Genomic DNA, 17,369 nt, shown 5'->3' on the forward strand with positions numbered 1-17,369 from the left:
TCAATTTTGTTAGGCACAGGGAGATTAAGTAGTTTGACCAGAATCGCAGGATGTTGAGCGTCATTGACTAGACCCAAACCTAGTTCCCCATATTTCAGATCGATTGCCCTAACCGTTAGGCTACATCCTCTCTAGACTGGGAAGGTTATCAGAACACTCCCAAACTATGTAGAGGTACAAGAGGGGTATCACCACATGGAAAGATGTTTTCCCAGTGGTAAAAAATAGAAAAAGAAAAATTCTCCATTGGCTCAGAGTCGTCCCCGAAGCAGGGTTGTACTCTGTGTAATTCTCCACATTGGGGAAATTGCAGAAGTCACTTGCCATTCACAGTGGTAATCTGGAAAGTTGGTACTCCAGGAAAGCTGTGACTGTGTTTTTTGCCAACCTCTGGGGGCATATGGGCCATTATTTGAGATTATTCAGGAACCCCAATAGACTACCTACTTTTTTAGTGGACAGGGGAAGCATTCACCTCATATGTTCTCTCCCCAAGCAGCAAACAATGTTTAGAGGCATGGTTTCCATGGTACAACACACTACTAGGTTACCAGAAAGGGGTGGGTAATGCTAGTAACTCACTAGCAATTCTGATGTGCAGTTTGGTTCCCCTGCTTGTTTTATAGTACTTGATTTATTACATTGGCTGCTTGTTTTTTGGAATGTAGTAGTTTTGACTGGGAGCACAGTACTACAATTCCCAGGAGGCAAGCGCCACACTGTTGTTTTTCAAATAGTGGGAGGAAGTGCTTGGTATCCTTGAAGCCTCCTAGTTAATTTTTAACCTGCTTTCACCTGTGAGTGGTTCTTCTTTGCTTCTCTCTCTCTCTCTCTGGTAAGGTGTGTGGAGCAATTGTTTTTCATCATTTTGCATGCACACTTTATTGGAATTTATCCAAAGTAGTGTTTTATATGTTGTGAGCTTGGTTTTTTCCTCTGATGCTTTTGTGGAGTTCGGTAATGTGCTGGTTGGTCATACATGTCTTTGTTTGGGGGTTTCCTGACCGTTTGTTTTCTTGCACGTTTGTTCTTTTCTTTGGTAGGCTGTAAATGGTATTTGTAAATTGTTTGAGGAATTTAGTAAAGAAAATTCAGAAACTTTCTGCGTTTTTTTTAAACATGTTTTCGTTTGTGTTTATCATGGCTCACTACCATGCTTTCAGTATTTGATGGATAGATCTGAATTTACAATTTGACTAACTACATCTTCTCTTTCATGTTTATTGGTGTTTTATTTGTAACCCTGTTTCTCGTTCAGTGATTCGTGGTGGTAACTACAAAATGAATTTATACTTTGTTCAGGACACTGGTGTGTGGTGAATGGTTGTTGTTGTTTTATAGGGCCACATGCTTCAAAGTGAGCAATTGCGATTCCTAAACTGCGATTTTAAGAAATCACAATTTAGGAATCGCAATTGCTTATGCTTGTAGGAATCTAAAAAAAATGCAATTCCTACAAATTCCTTAATTGCGAATCGCAAATTGGGAATCGCAAATAAGAAATTGCTTCCCATTCATTCCTATGAGCCTAGTGGCCGTAGGAATGTTGGGAATTGCATTTGCAATTTGTGAGTACTACATATTTACTTGCAAATTGCACATGCAATTTCAAGGGTGCAAGGGTGCCAAAAGGACACCCTGATGCACCCCTGAAATTGCCATGTGACCACATGTTGCGCACACACATGCCCCAAGGGCATGTATGTGTGCATCATGGAACTTTGAAAAATGCACTTTTGTGCATTTTTCAAAGTTTTAGCAAATTACCATTAACTTGGAATTGATGGTAATTTGTGATTCTTAATTGCAAAATCGCAAATTTTTGGGGGATAATGCATTGCATTTAGGGAATCACAATTTGCGATTCCCTAAATGCAATCGCAATTCAAGTAATCACAAATTTAGCGATTACTTAAATTGCAATTTTTGCTTTAGGGATGATGCGTCCCAAATGCAAAAAAACACCGGTTGCAAAGGGGCAGATTCTGTGAATCTGACCCTTTATGACCGTAATTTGGATGATGCATGTGGCCCATAGTGTCTTGTGAATGTTGCTTTCCACGTTGCTGCACCACCATTCAGTTTTTCTTTTTTACTGCCCTGGAGTAGTAAGCAGCTTCAATTTTGAGATTGCATTGAAATATGTGGCTGTGGGAACAAGAGAGGGCAAGTATTGCATGTTTGCGGGGGGCGCTAGGTGGCGCCGGACCAAGATGGCCGCACTGATGTGAGGCTCTTGCCCAGTCGAGCCACATTGCCATCCTTCACGCCATCCTGACCAGCCCTAGCTTCTCCTGCTCACCGGCATCTTCACCCCCTCATTGCGGGGACTGCTCCGGTGTCTGTGACTTACGCGCCAAGCTCCCGGAGCCGGCTCTACCCGGCCTGGAAGGTGTCTGCGGCCCCTCACACTCACCCGACCCCTCGCCTGCTCGCGGTACTTCAGCTGCGGCAGTCCGGGGCTTCGCGGCCTGGTCGGGCGAGCCCCTCCCCCATTCCTGCTGCGGACTAAGAGCCCGCCTTCCGCCTCAGAGCTGACAGTGCGAGCGCACACTGCGCGGGTGGTACGCCAGAACCCTGCCGGACTCCCGTGCCTCCCGACGTCCTGCTGCCTGCAAGTGGAGCCACAAGCGAGGTACGGGGGAAACACAGCTGCTGGTCCCTGCCGGCCCTGCGTAGGGGGACGCGACGCGCTTTGCTGAGCCGCTTACCTGAGAAGACGCCCTATCGGCTGCCAAGCCTGTCCCCTGCGTTCCTCCTTTGCACGTCGTGGGATTCTCCTGCTCATCCTGGCGTGCCGGTACTGGCTTTGCGGGGTTTCCCTCCTCACCCGCCATCTTCCCGCCTCTTCAGCCGAGCGCAGCCATCTTTGGCGGACTTGTTTCTGGCGCGGATTTTCTGACGGGCAGTGGCGCCTGTAAGTACCAGCTTCCCATCTCTTACGCTCGCCCTAGCAGTCTACGGGTGGCAATCTTCTTCACTCCCTCGACGCCTGCTGTCCATACACGTCACTAACTGTGCTGGTTCTGTGGGGCTCAGCTCAGCCACGTCTGCAACCCCTCTCCTTGTCTCTTCTCTTCGGAGGGCTGGCGGCCATCTCTGCTGCTGCGTCCCGGACGCCACTTCGGTCCATGGGTCGCAACGATACTAGGCAATCGAAAATCCCATTTGAATCGAAAAAGACTCCCAAAGCGACGCCGGTGGGGGAGGGAAGCCCCTCTGCATCGGCCCCCCCTGAGGAGGACTGGAAAACTCTCCTGCTGGGTATGAGGCAAAGCCTCTCGTCCATAGACTCCAAGATCGATACCATCAATGCCCGTATGGACAGCGTAGTGACGAAACTCGAACTCCACGATACACGGCTTCAGGAGGCTGAGGAAAGGATCTCAGGTTTGGAGGACAATGCCACTTCCTCGCATCGCCAACTCACGCACATGGACAAACTGCTCAAACTGATAGCGGACAAGAACGAGGACTTAGAAGCGAGATCGCGCCGGAACAACGTCCGAATTTTGGGCCTTGCGGAGTCCACCAACACGGGGAAGATGGAGTTATTTGTCGAAAACCTCGTCACAGACCTGTTTGGTAAGGAATCCTTCTCCCCTCATCTCATAGTAGAGCGTGCCCATCGCTCCCTGGCTGCCCCCCCTCCCCCGGGCCTCCCTCCCCGGCCCATAATAGCACGCTTTCTCAACTATAGAGACCGGGATGCGGTCCTGCGCCGGGCGAGGGAAATGAAAACTGTGCCTTATGAAAACACAACGCTCTCCTTCTTCCCGGATTTCACTCCGGCTGTCCAGGAAGCCAGGCGCAAATTTGCGGGAGTGAAAAAGAAACTGCAGTCCCAAGATATCTCTTACGCCATGCTGTACCCGGCGAAACTAAAAATCTTTCATCAGGGTAAACACCACTTCTTTCAGAACCCGCAGCAGGCCGAGGACTACCTTAAACACTGCAAGAAGGCCCAACAAAGAGGGGAATTCACCTGCAGGCGTTCTAGATCGCCCTCCCCGCTGTCACAGCAGGACTGACAGTGCATGGTGGCCCACAAGTCGCTTGTTTCACTTTGATAGGATCCCGCTGCACTGGACACTAAAGTACTGTGGTGAGATCTATGCTTTATTACATCTATGGCTGGACTGAATGAACTCTGTGTGCTCACTAGACCACCTCCGTCCCGTTGAGCTAACTAGGGAGACCTGGTGGTAAGCGGGTGAGAGTAGGGAGGTGGTTGGCAGGTCTGAAGCCCCTAGCTCGGACCCCCCAATGGGTATTCCCCAAGGTTCCTCTCCCCTATTGCGGGCTGAGGTTTCTGAAGCCGACTGTTCGGCCTTAGTTATAGGTTGGGTAAGTTTCTGGGTGGGTGGGAGGGACAGTACTGCACGGCAAGTTGGGGTGGCCGTTGTGGGTGGGATGTTGCTCTTGATTTACACTGTTAATGATGCTCACATTCGGGGGTGTAATGGGGGTGGACTGGCGGGTGGGGCGGGAGAGTGGTAATGTCTATTCACTGTCTTTTACACTGTGATTGGCCGACTTCGTGTCATACTTAGCTGTACACGATTATACTTGGCAGTATGGGTGACGTGAGGCAACCGAACTCGATGCAGCAATTTTGCCTCATGACATGGAATGTTAGGGGGCTCAACGACCCGCGCAAGAAGCGGCAAATCTTAGGTTACCTAGATCGGCACGGGGTATCCATCGCCATGCTTCAGGAAACGCATTTACGGCCAGACGGCTCCCCTATGTTTGCTTCTAGGTGGGCCTCCAGTAGGGTTTTCTCCTCCTACTCTAACTATGCCAGAGGGGTTACTATCCTGGTTAGGCGGGGGATTCGCTTCATACCTGCTGGCACCGAATCGGACTCGGGTGGGCGATACTGCATGGTGTGGGGGATGCTTTATTCCCATTCAATCCTTCTTGCATGTTATTACGGCCCTAACACAGACGATACCTCGTCGCTCCTTACCTTGTGGGGCAGGATTCAAACCCTAGGTATTAACCATGTCATATTAGGAGGGGACTTCAACACGTCCTTGACGCCTAACCTCGACAGGTCCCACCCCCAGGCTCTACACTACACCCATTCCCAACGCACACTGTCCGGACTTGTCCGGGACCATCACTATATAGACGCCTGGAGGCACCTCCACCCCACTCTCACTCAGGGTACCCACCACTCGGCGATCCACTCTACATGGGCCCGTCTAGATTATGTGTTCCTCTCGGCTGGCCTTCTTCCTTGGCTGGCGGATGCGCTTCACCTGGCCAAAACTTTCTCTGACCACTCGCCTGTACTCCTTACCATGCGCATACCAGTCACTGTCTCCCCCTATCTGAGTTGGCGCCTTAATCCTGCCCATCTTACAGACTCTGCGTTCAAGATGGAATTAGAACAGGACATTCTCGACTTCTTCGAACGCAACACGGAATCTGTTGCGTCTTTCACCACCGTGTGGGAGGCCTTCAAAGTCACGATCAGGGGCTGGTGTATTGCGAAAGGTGGGGGCGTCCTGAAATCTCTAAGAGAGGACTTGCGTAAATTGGAAGCTGAACTCCAGCTACTCGAACGCGACATGACTAGAGACCCACGTGACCCCGGGACCAAGGCCCTGCTCAGGGACAAACTTAACGAATACGCCGAAGCGGCCGAAAAAGAATGCAAATTTCTAGGTAAGCCATACACGGCCCGACTCTATGGAGAAGGGGACAGGCCCGGCAGGGCATTGGCCTCTGCGGTCAAACCTATTAAGTAAAAAAACTATGTCTCGTCCCTTCTGGACGAACAGCAGACTCCTCAATGCGAGCTAACGGAGCAAATGCGAATTCTCACGCAGCATTACTCGGCACTGTACACTTCACACCGGCAGTCGACCCTCGACTTGCAGTCTTATCTTGAAGACACGGCAGTCGCGTGGCTTGGCACCTCCCAGCAAAAGTTTCTCCATCACGAGCTCGAGCTAGACGAAATCAAGGACGCCATCATGTCTATGAAATCTGGCAAATCGCCGGGTTCGGACGGGCTTCCAATAGACTTCTATAAGTCGTACATTCACGTACTTGCCCCTATTCTGAAGCGAGTCTACTACTCCGCCCTGGAAGAGTGCGAGTTGCCATTCACGATGCGGGAGGCCCTCATAGCTTCCTTATTGAAACCTGGGAAGCCACCAGAGCACTGCGATTCCTACAGACCTCTGTCGCTGCTCAATACGGACGTGAAAATTCTGGCTAAAGTGCTTGCGACACGTCTGAATTTACTGATGGAACGCCTGGTCCTACCGGACCAGGCTGGATTCGTCCCCAATAGGGCGACATCCCATAATTTACGGACTCTGCAAGCGGTACTACAGGATATTAACCCTAGGTGTGAGGCGGCAGCTGTCTTCTTAGACGCAACGAAAGCTTTTGATTCCCTTGAGTGGGACTACCTGTTTGCCCTTCTGGAACGGATGGGGATTCCTTTCTCCTTCCTGGGTTGGGTTAGGCTGCTTTATTCCAGACCCCAGGCCTCTGTGTTGTTGAATGGCTCTCGCTCAGCCCCATTTGAGATCCACAGGGGTACCAGACAAGGCTGCCCGCTCTCTCCGGTCCTTTTCGCGATAGCCATTGAGCCACTGGCGGCCAAACTCCGGCAGCACCATAATCACCGGTCCCTGATTTATCCGGACCGGCAGTTGCTGATTGCCTTGTATGCTGACGACATGACCCTCTACATTGACAGACCGAGGGAGAACCTTAACCCTTTACTGCGGGAGATAACCAAGTTTGGAGCCATATCAGGGATTCAGATCAATTGGTCTAAATCGGCCCTCTTTCCTCTGACTGACAAAACCGTCCCCTTCCCGTTGGATTACCCCCTAATGTGGGAGGCCGACGAAATAAAATACCTGGGCATCGTTGTGACCAGGGACCGAGATGCCCTTATCAGAGCCAATTATGGCACTGCAATCGACAAGATAACTGACACCGTTACTAGGTGGATTCACCTCCCCCTTTCAATGGCGGGACGCATCTCCCTTATAAAGATGGTCATTCTCCCCAAGCTTCTTTACCTCTTCACCAACATCCCGTATTCCCCAGGTGCCAGCTTCTTTCGAATGCTGAATTCCCAGCTGACCCGCCTAATTTGGGGTGGTAAGCAGGCTCGGCTCAATCTCAGGACACTGATGTTACCATTCCACCAGGGCGGGTTTGATGTCCCAAATTTCCAACTCTACTACAACTGTGCCCAGGGGCACTTCGCCACCTACTGGCTACACCCCCCTCCCTTCATGGCTCACCTCGCGGTGGAAGATGGCTATATGAGGCCAGCTAAACCGTCAGGGTACCTCTACACTCCCGCCCGCGCTGGTGAACGCGACCCTACCACGGTTGAGTGTACTGTACGAGCCTGGAACCGCATTGCGGCCCGGATGGAGGTCGAATTTCTCTACTCGCCGCACATGCTCTTAGCGCACGATCCCAGACTGAGCGTAGCCTGCAAAGAAATTAGACGTCAGCTTTTGAAGAAATACGCGATGCACACCTGGGGAGACCTGTATCTCGAGGGCCAATTTCGAACCTCGTCCCAATTTTTTGGAGACACAGCACCCTCGGTTATGGACTCCTTCCTGTACACCCGCATACGCCAGAATGTCCGGACGGCCACGCCTGACTTTCCCGCGGAGCCGGACACGGTGGCCCCGTTACATGCTCTCCTGCAGTCCGAACCCCCGAAACATGTGGTTTCTATGCTCTATACCAGCTCCCGGGCCCCCCCATCCCCCCCGACGCTCAGAGCGCGAGAAGACTGGGACAGAGACCTCGGAGAACCGCTGTCGGATGAGTTGTGGGAAGAGAGCTGCTCGCACACATCCGCGGTCACAGGCAACGCGCGACTCAGACTAGCGCACTATAAATTTCTGCACCGACTCTACCATACCCCTGCTAAACTCTTTCGCTTCGGGTTACGCGATAACGATAGATGCCTGCGCTGTGGCTCCGAAGGGGCGGATTTTTTCCACCTGTCCTGGTTATGTCCTGCCGTGGCTTCGTACTGGACAGATATATTTAAGGCACTGGGTGACATGGCGGGAGTGGACCTCACGCCATGCCCTAGGATCGCATTACTAGGTCTCCTACCCCCTTTAGTTAAGAAACACCGTAAATTCCTGGCACTGGGCTTTCTGCTTGCTAAAAGACATGTAGCATGTCGTTGGGGCAGGGGCCGAGCACCCAAATTTAAGATATGGCTTTCCACGATGACAACATGGCAGGAACACCTGCACACATATGCTGAACTGCTCCCCCCGAAGTCGCGCCCTAAAGACCTTTGGGCCCCTCTGACCTCGTATCTCCTTTCACTTCCAGAGGCGGACGAACCCCGAGTGACCGGTGGCGACCCTGTTGACTAGGAGTACCCCTATCCCAAGACCAGCCCTTCCCCCCCCCGCTACCTTGGCCCCTCTATTCTCCTCCTCCCTTCTTTGCCCTACAAAGCATTGTCCTTATCCACGCAAGTAGCTGCGCTTCTCACATGGGGTGGAATGACATTTAGGAGCTAAACACCCACGTGCAGGTCACTACTTCAGAAGTAACACCCAGCCTCTCCCTGCGCCCCCCATTCCCCACAACGCTGCCTTGCGGTAGTTAACCCCTCTTACAGCTGCTGCCATACCGCACTACCCGCGACGCGGGCGAAGTCACCTAGGTCAAGACCTATATATCCTGTACAAGGCATGGCTTGCTCCCCCCCCCCCCCCACCTTGCTCCGCCTTGCCGGCGGCACTACACCTCGATACACGTACACCTTTCGCACTGATTAGAGCATCACAGTTGGGACTGTTCTTTTTGTTGTTAGTTTGAATGCTTTATCTGCAAAATGAAACCTCATACCATATTGCTGATTTTTGTGCATTTCCAGTGTATCAACTTGTATTCCCACTGAGACATGGTTTGACTGCTCCTCCCATGGAGGCCGGCCTGACGGGTGGATGGGGATTTGCTGTGAATATACTCTGCCTTGCTTCGTCATTTCTGTCTTCATGACCCCATTCGCTTCTGTGTCACCGTGCATATGTAATGCTGCCGGCCTGCGCGAGACAGGTTGTAGGCCACTGGCTGTGTACAATTTATTGTTCATCAATAAAGGTTTTTAAAAAAATAAAAAATAAATAAAAAAGTATTGCATGTTTGCTGTTGTCCTGCGTATTTGTGCTGTTCAAGTAATAGGTGCAGAATTCAGATATCCAAATTATCTTAATAACAGTGATTAGTGTGTATTGATTTGTTAATATCATTTGCAATTTGAACTTTCCACTTGCCCTAGTGCCAAATCGAACCAGTATGTGTGTGTTCTTGAGTAGGGGATGGGTGTGCAATGTTAGTTAGGTTTTCTAACCTTCACTGTCAGTGAGCATATTGTCCCTAAGGAAAACATACTAAACTCAGACATTTCTAAAAACTAGACACCTTGAGGAGTGCAGGGCCATGTGACTTGAGTGAATTCCACTACCTTTTCTTACACATAGTGCCCTGAACACTTCAGATTTTGGTTACAAACAAGCGTTTTCTTCACATTTATTTAGATGAAACATTCCAGAAGTTGCAAGAATATACAAAATTCTGACTGCACAGTGTGCACACACTTCTCCCCTATAAAATGGTATCCCACTTCAACTAAAGGAATGGATTGAAACAGGAACCATGCAAAAGAAGACCACCTTCACATGGCTTCTGGTTTTATTTGCTACTGTAACGGGTGCTGGTACAAACTTCACAAGTAGGCTACCATTTGTAGCAAAGCAGAAGGGTGTGAGATCCATGCAAGTCACACCACCCGAGATTCCACTGGGCATCTAGATTTCAGACATATCTGGGTTTAGCAGGTTTCCCAGAGTGGTGGTCGAGCCCAGGTATAAATTCTGCAGCTAGCTACATCGCCAACCTGGGAATTTTTCCTCTCAGAAAAGTTGAAGTTTTCACTTTGTGTCTTGGGGCCTTTTGAGCCACAGATGCTAAGTCAAGCCCAGGCTACAGTTTTTAGTGGAAGAAGGGTGGTAAAACTGAGTGGTAGTAATTTTGTGGCTCCCCGCAGCTCCCAGAACCTTCTTTCACAGAAATATGAGGAACATGTTTATCTATCTGAATAATATAAGAGCATCTATAACCCCAAATTCAGAGGTGTACAAGTGACCGATATTCCTAAACTCAGAATATCTTGTGCACATTTCATAAGTACTTAAGTTTCCTCATACCCATTTTTCATGTAATAGATTTTACTATATGAATTGCTGCATTGTCTGTGCACATTGGAAAATCATGATAAACTGAAATTGTTTCCTCTGGGAAGCATGTGTATTTGGACAACCAGAAGGTTTGTGACCAGAAGGGTCTAACAGCTGTACTGGTATTTTACCCACAAGTTTGCTACATTGGGCTATTACTTTGGGTTCCTCCATGGGTATGTTTATAATCCCCAAGATGTGGGAAAAAAAGGACACAAACCTGGCTTGGATACCTTGTGTGGAAAAAAAAGTTATAAAGGCTCAAACACAAAGTGCTCCGAATATCAAGAAAAAATTTATCATTCTAGGGAAAAAAGCTTAGCAGTCAAGTGATTAAAACTCTAAGATCCATAGTTACAGATCACTTTATCCCATTTTAATCTTTTGTCCTTTTGCTCACTAAACATATCTTTTTTCTTCTTAATTGGTTTCAGAATTTGATTGTGTTGCGCTTTTTCAACTTAAGGTGGTTTGATACTGCTTGAACTTAATTAACATTCTCCTGTGAACTGTTTGCGGCTTGTGCCAGTGCATCAAAGGATTAAGCACAATGTAGAACTGTCTTGTAATCTAATGAGTGCTTTTATTAAGTTGAAAGGTGTACCCTCTCCCAAGGTAGTAACCATTTTCTGATATCGTTGTACATGGGAGATCATGTATATTTGTGGACAAGACAACAGAGGTTCGGTTTCTGATAGAATAAGCTGAGAGTACTTATACATTTGTGGAAGAACAGGAATATCAGGAACTTGCTTGTTGGTTGTAGGCATTCGTGCAGGGAGAGAGATGCTATCTACGTGTACTGGGTCCAGGTTTGCTTGGGGCTGCTTTTCATACAGCGAGATTAGGTACATCCTTGCTGGTGGCAGCTAAATATCAGATGTACCTAGTGGTTGAATTATGCAAATAGACAGTTGAGACAGTAGCCACTGTGCCTATGTTTGGGCACAGGAACAGGTGGGACCACATACATGTCTAAAGTGGAGGAAAGTCTGCCATTGAGAAGCAAATTATATGCAGAAAAGGTTTTTTACCAACAGAACATTCTTTGTTGAGTGAAAAGATCTAAGTTGTAATTATGAACATGCACAAAAGGATCATTGACAAAAACATTCTAAATATGCAACGTTCTCTAACCTGCAAGGTCAGACGTTCCATTTTTTCTTTGATAAGGAGATGAGCTGTGGTCAGCTTCTCAGGACTACCAGTCAATGATGATAACACTGGAATGAAGTCTCTTTTTTGCTCATTAAACCTTCTCATGAACAGTAGGATTTCCTAGAAGTGCAAAGAATATCACGTTAACATAACCTAGATGCCAAAGAGCAATAAACCTCAGAGTTCTCAAGCCTTGGTGTAACAGGTCTCACACAGCAGAGACTGCTCACACAGGTGGCACAGAAGTGGAGCCTGTGTCTTTAGAAAGCAAAGTTAGCTTACACATTGTATATAGCTTACACATGTTTAGTTTAGACAGCAGTGTTATCCCTCAGGGGGCACAACTTGCAAGCTCTAGCCGTTGGTGCATATCTCTCTGTTTTCCTACACACATTTGCCTCGTTCCTGGCTCAGAAAGCACATTTATAAATCAAGTGAAAGTGAAATTAAAAGTTCAGGCCTCAGACAGCAGATACCGGCTATATTTGAGAGAGCAGAGCAGCCCCTCAGATTACATTGTTACTATTGCATAACTGATTTAATGCAAAGGGGCAGATGAAGGGAACGCTCTTGCCTCTGAAATATGGCCGTCAGAAGCTTCATTTTGTCAAAGGTAGTCAAAGTATTTTGACTTTGACAGAAGCTTCTCAATCCGTGGCCCTCGCACCAGCCTGTTTCCTAGCCCAAGGATGTCCTATTTATATAGGGTGGGACATCCTGTGACTGGAAATACAGATTAGTTGTATAGTGGGATAGTGCAGAGTATCGGGTGGAGTCTTCTTCATGGGTAGATTGGTTGGTCTCTTGGGATTATGTGCAGGGTAGAGACTCACACAAAGGAACTTTGCCCTTAACATTTTGCAAGGAAAATGTGAATAGAGGTTGGGCAGGGGAAATGTCAGGGGTGCGCTGGTGTGAGGGATTATATAGGAGAAGGTTTTCTGCTGTTGCAAAATGCCACTGAAGTTGCTTTTCTTTTTTTTTTAAACCTCACAAGCTTCGTTAGCCTTCTATTTCCCACCTGACCAGCTCATTCTTTGATAAATACATCATCTGTGATGGCCAGCATGGAGAGTATGCATGGATAATTTTGATCACTTAGATCAGTTTAATTTGGGCAGCAACTCTGGTTGCGCCATATTGCATTATTAACAAATTAGAACTCAGTACTAGTGTTTATGTTCTTCTACAATAAACACAAGAGGAAAGCTAGTAGCATTTGACAACTTTACTGTGATATATAGAAGGAGAAACTATTACATTCCCCAATTGTTAAAGAAGACTAATGAATAAAGGGATTGTGGAATGTATGTGAAAAGTGATACTGCTACAGTAACTTTACTTGAAACTTATCAAGTTCCGCTATGGTTTTTACACAGATGAGAATACTTCCACACACGTGAAAAAGACAAGTTTGCTCTCAAGCCTTCTGTAGAGGTTCTTTAGGGGTCTGTGTAGCACCACTAAAACCATGTTTTATATTTTTAGAATAGATGGGTGTCTATGATCCCTATATAACAGCCTGCCTCTAAGTTCCTTATTACAGTCAACTTGTGACACCTCTAGTCACCTGTAATAATGAAATTATGTAGTTACTTAACTGTATCAGGGTGAAAGGCAGGTCACTGAGCACAATTCTAGCTACACCTTAAACAAGGAAAACAGGAACTAGCGTTATTCTTCTTGTCTGCAATTAAACAATTAAACACCAAGGCACCAAGGAAATAAGTGGTTTGCGGGATGGATGATGGTGTGACCCTTTATTATAAGGAATACAATACACTCTGTTGTATATCAGAAGGATATTTATTGCAAGTCACTTAAGAGTTCCGTGACCTTATACATAAACTCAGCCTTCTGCCTCTTTCCTCTGTAGGTTCATGGATCTCTTCATTGACTTGCAATATCCTTATAATACACAGCAGCGGGGTCATTTATCCCCCATATCAGATTGCTGCAGTTAGAAGTCATCCTCACATCTCCTTTTACAAGACTCGTGATTTTATGCCCGGACACATGTTTGAGTTTGCAGACACCATACCTTTCTTTCAAACTTTGTGCATTGATCCACGGGAAAGATATCCTGTGAAGATGTGCAAGTGGCTTAAGCAATACACAATCTCCCACACTCAGAGTCCTATAAAATAGTGGCCACTTGGAAGACAAACTGAATGCACTATGGAAGGATTACTGTCAGAATGAACCAACTCTGAAATACAGTTATGTGATGTCACTATGGGCTAGAAATGACTCTGATGCACCTCTACTACAAAAAAAGAGTAAAACATTTCCCGAACTACGACTGACAGACTATTCAGAAAAGTTGAGTAACCTGCAGTGTGGTCAGTGACACTGTCATTGACCATCATTGACACTTTACTCTTGACTTATATATTGGGCCACAAGATATGATCCATTCCTTCAGTTCATGCAGCACAGTGGAATATGGGTCAGAGTGAAGAACTATCATTGTAGAGAATATTTCATTTTTCCTGCAGTAATTATTGTGCTCCTAAGAAATCTGGACCTTTCACAGGCAAAGTTAAATTAAGCAGTGATAAGTTAGGTTCCTGATTCTATTCGTCCAATGAAAAAGCCTTTACACATTCACATGATAATATAAAATGACATAGCCAGCAGGTGAATGCAATGAAAGCTGTTATGGGTGAATGGTGAGAAATGAGGCAATACTATGATAATACATTAGATATATTACAATTCATATATTAAGCTTACAACACTAGACTGGTTGGGGGTCAGTGAGGACATCCAGAAAAGGGATAGTCAGAAATTAATTGATCAATTGATATTGATGTTAACTATAAACGCACTGCGTGGAATCGGGCTTTATGAGCCTACAGGCTGGTGGTGTTTGACCTACAGTTCGCGGGAGAGAGCGCTTCTGTGCAAAGGTCTGCTACATGTCATTTTGTTGGGTCACCCGCATTCTTTCTTCACTATAAGTAGGTATGTGTTCACAGTCTCATCATAACCAATGTAGGTTCTTTTAGCATAACATTGAACAATTATCACTAAAACGGGATTGTTTAATCACATTTTAATCAGTTGATTGCACTGTTATCGAAATGATGACTGGTTCTCTTTAACTTCACAGTTATCTCAATTAACTCAGCTAAAAGATAATAGGACTTCAGGTCGTAAACATTGAAAGTTACCAACTCCCAAGTTTGCGGGGGTAACTCATGTGCAAAAGAGAAGGGATTCCTCTTGTATCTCTCTTCCTGTTTGTGAATGTTGGGAAAAGTTTTCAATGGGAGTAGGCAGCGGGCCAGTGAACAACTTGCTTTTCAATAAAGAAACCTTTTTTAAAAAGCATCCCCGTTCCTTATGGAAAATGAGCTGCAATAACAGACATGGTGGTCTGCTGATTCAGGTTGACCACCATCCCTGTTATAGCCACTAATCGGAATGAGTCACAATTAGTGACCTTGCTCATGAATATTAATGATGTAGGTTAGCTTGTGGCCCACTCTGATTTGGAATTTTGGGAACCTACATATTGGCATATAGGTCGGTTCGCAAAATTCTACATTGGTCGCAAAAATATTGGCCACAAATTGCAAGCAGTTTTTGCAGCCAGTGTTATTAGTATAGTGTCCCAATTTTCTTTGTATAAGCATCTTTGTGTTCATCCTTTGATGGAAGTTCAAACATTTGTGTCGGCTAGGGTCATCCTCATCTAATATAAAACAGGATAGAAACAATCACGACTATATTAATAATGTTCATAATATTTTCCAAAAATTAACCTAGCTTACTTGATATCGCTTGTAATAGCTTTTATGTTCTGTAACAATGAACAATTCTTTCAATGTAGCCTCTTCCAAAGTCAACCACTTGATGGTCTTCATCAGGTCGTCCTAAAAAGGAAGAGCATCATACATTAGTTTTGAGTGTTTTGAAGCACAATTAAGCACATCTTTTTACTCCCAAATCACGTGTTGCTTATTCAGTTTTGTAGCCATTGGAGGCTACCAGAAAGACTGATGGAGAGTTGTCTACATAGGTGAATCGATCTGAGTAGTGCCATTGTAGGCGGTGGTCAAACAAGCTGCACAAAATTCTGAGCATCTGCCTGCTTGCTGTAGGAGCACATTCTCAATGACATAGAAATATTTTTTTCCTTTTATAATAACATGCAGGCATTTAAAAAAAAAAGTTGCTGGCAATACATTTAATATTTTATGCTTCAAAGATTGGATTCTCGTTTCTAACAATCTTTCAAAAGGCTAAAGTTAAAATGTGGAGGTAGCTGTCGCCTAACGCAGGGTTCACTGCAAATATTAGAGAGCATTTTCTACAATTAGGCTATAATGATCAAGGTACATCCCCGCCCACCACATCACACAGGAATAGATAGGTAGGTGCTTCATGGTCATTCAAATATATGGTGCATATAGCATCTTTCTCATTGGGAAACCCTCACAATATGTAGCACTGTATCGTACAACCCCGCCACCTAGTACTATGCCATTTGTCCTCTGCTTGTTGGATTATCTAAATCGGCTACTTAAAGGCAACTCTACGTACCAGACCTCCAAATGCTATACACAAAAGAACGGGTTAATGAATCACTTGCTTGCCTTATGTTATGAATACCAGTTTTGAACAGCTCTGGGTTCACTGATTGAATGCGACCCAAACATTACAAGGTAGAGCATCGCAAGTAGATTTTCACCCAGTAAAGGACAACTTGTTAAATGAGGCCCTAAACATCCTGATAAAAACACAATGTTAACTTTTTTAATAAATATCAAGTGGGAAGGAAATTGTCCTATACTGAATTGCATGAGAAAATCAAATTAGCTTGAAAAAGAAAACTTAGAGGAATTCAAGGGAAATTTCATCCTAACATCAGAGTGACAAAATCCCATATTAAAACAAAAACATTTCGCTTTCTATTTTTAATGCAATTTCCTAGTACAATTCACATATGTTTTCCAAAGTGTTTTCATGGCAAAAAGCGTATTTGCCCGTTCAAGTTTTGAGGTCTTGATCAGCCGTAAAAACAGCGACTAATAAAAAGTAAAAAAATAGAAGGTATTGCTCTTGATAGTGCCAAAGGTTCTTTAGTGGGGAAAAACTCTCCTCACTTTTTTCTTAGAGACCATAAAACATAGAAATTGTTGGCAGGTAAGTATAACTATAGAACTATAGTTGCCAAAGCTTACTTACTAAAGGAATAAATGTTAGTAACAACTAAATACCTGTACGTTTTTTTCGGGTGTGGGTACATCTTTGGAATACTGCAAGAACTGTGCCACATACGTCATGATTGATTTTTCATCTGGATTTTCCACATCGACATCTGTATAAGGAATCACATCAAGAGAGTCAAAGCAATTATGAATAACTGCTTGCGTAGGAACATGGTGGTTCAACTGGTGACATCACTCATTCACACAGTAATTTTAAGATTGCACGATGGAGTGTAACACATATCACTCACTGTTATTTAGTCCAAATGGGATATCTAAAACATTTATATCAGACAGCCTTTTCATAGGTTTTAATGTATTCCTTTCATGAAGACAGAGTCATCTTAAGAATTTTCAGTGCCCTGGGCAAGAAATATTTTAGGCCATCTGTTCAGAAGGAATTTGAATTTGATTACCTATTTTCTCCTACTTACAGAGCAGTACTATTCAAGTGGTGTCCAGCAGTATTCTACTGTTGATACTGTGGAAAAGTGTGTTTATTGTCTTGCCACTCACTCAGCCATTTTTTCCACCATTGTGGGCTGTGTCCTTGTAACTGACTTTCTCCCTGTATCATGAACACTCTGGAGCTCAAACTTTTGACCTGTTGCATTCCTGCACGGACACTCTGTTCATGCTTTGGCCTGACACTAATTGACCAGCCCATGCTACATGGAGTTTCCCAGATGTTTATCGTCCTCACCGTTACCTGTGCTTATCAGAT

General features: G+C 45.6%; 1 protein-coding gene across 1 annotated transcript in view; it reads right to left on the reverse strand.

Moving 5' to 3' along the window:
- The window catches only part of SYNE2 (spectrin repeat containing nuclear envelope protein 2), a 1,843,566-nt gene that overhangs the window by 1,573,538 nt on the left and 252,659 nt on the right, over positions 1-17,369 (reverse strand). Inside the window, exons 9-11 of the mRNA XM_078660317.1 lie at positions 16,655-16,755; positions 15,206-15,307; positions 11,406-11,546 (exon numbers count right to left, since the gene is read on the reverse strand). Coding sequence (XP_078516443.1) covers positions 11,406-11,546; positions 15,206-15,307; positions 16,655-16,755 — 344 coding nt within the window. The remainder of the gene's footprint in view (positions 1-11,405; positions 11,547-15,205; positions 15,308-16,654; positions 16,756-17,369) is intronic.

The sequence above is a fragment of the Lissotriton helveticus genome, chromosome 9, assembly GCF_964261635.1.
Source record: "Lissotriton helveticus chromosome 9, aLisHel1.1, whole genome shotgun sequence".
Taxonomy (NCBI): Eukaryota; Metazoa; Chordata; class Amphibia; order Caudata; family Salamandridae; genus Lissotriton; species Lissotriton helveticus.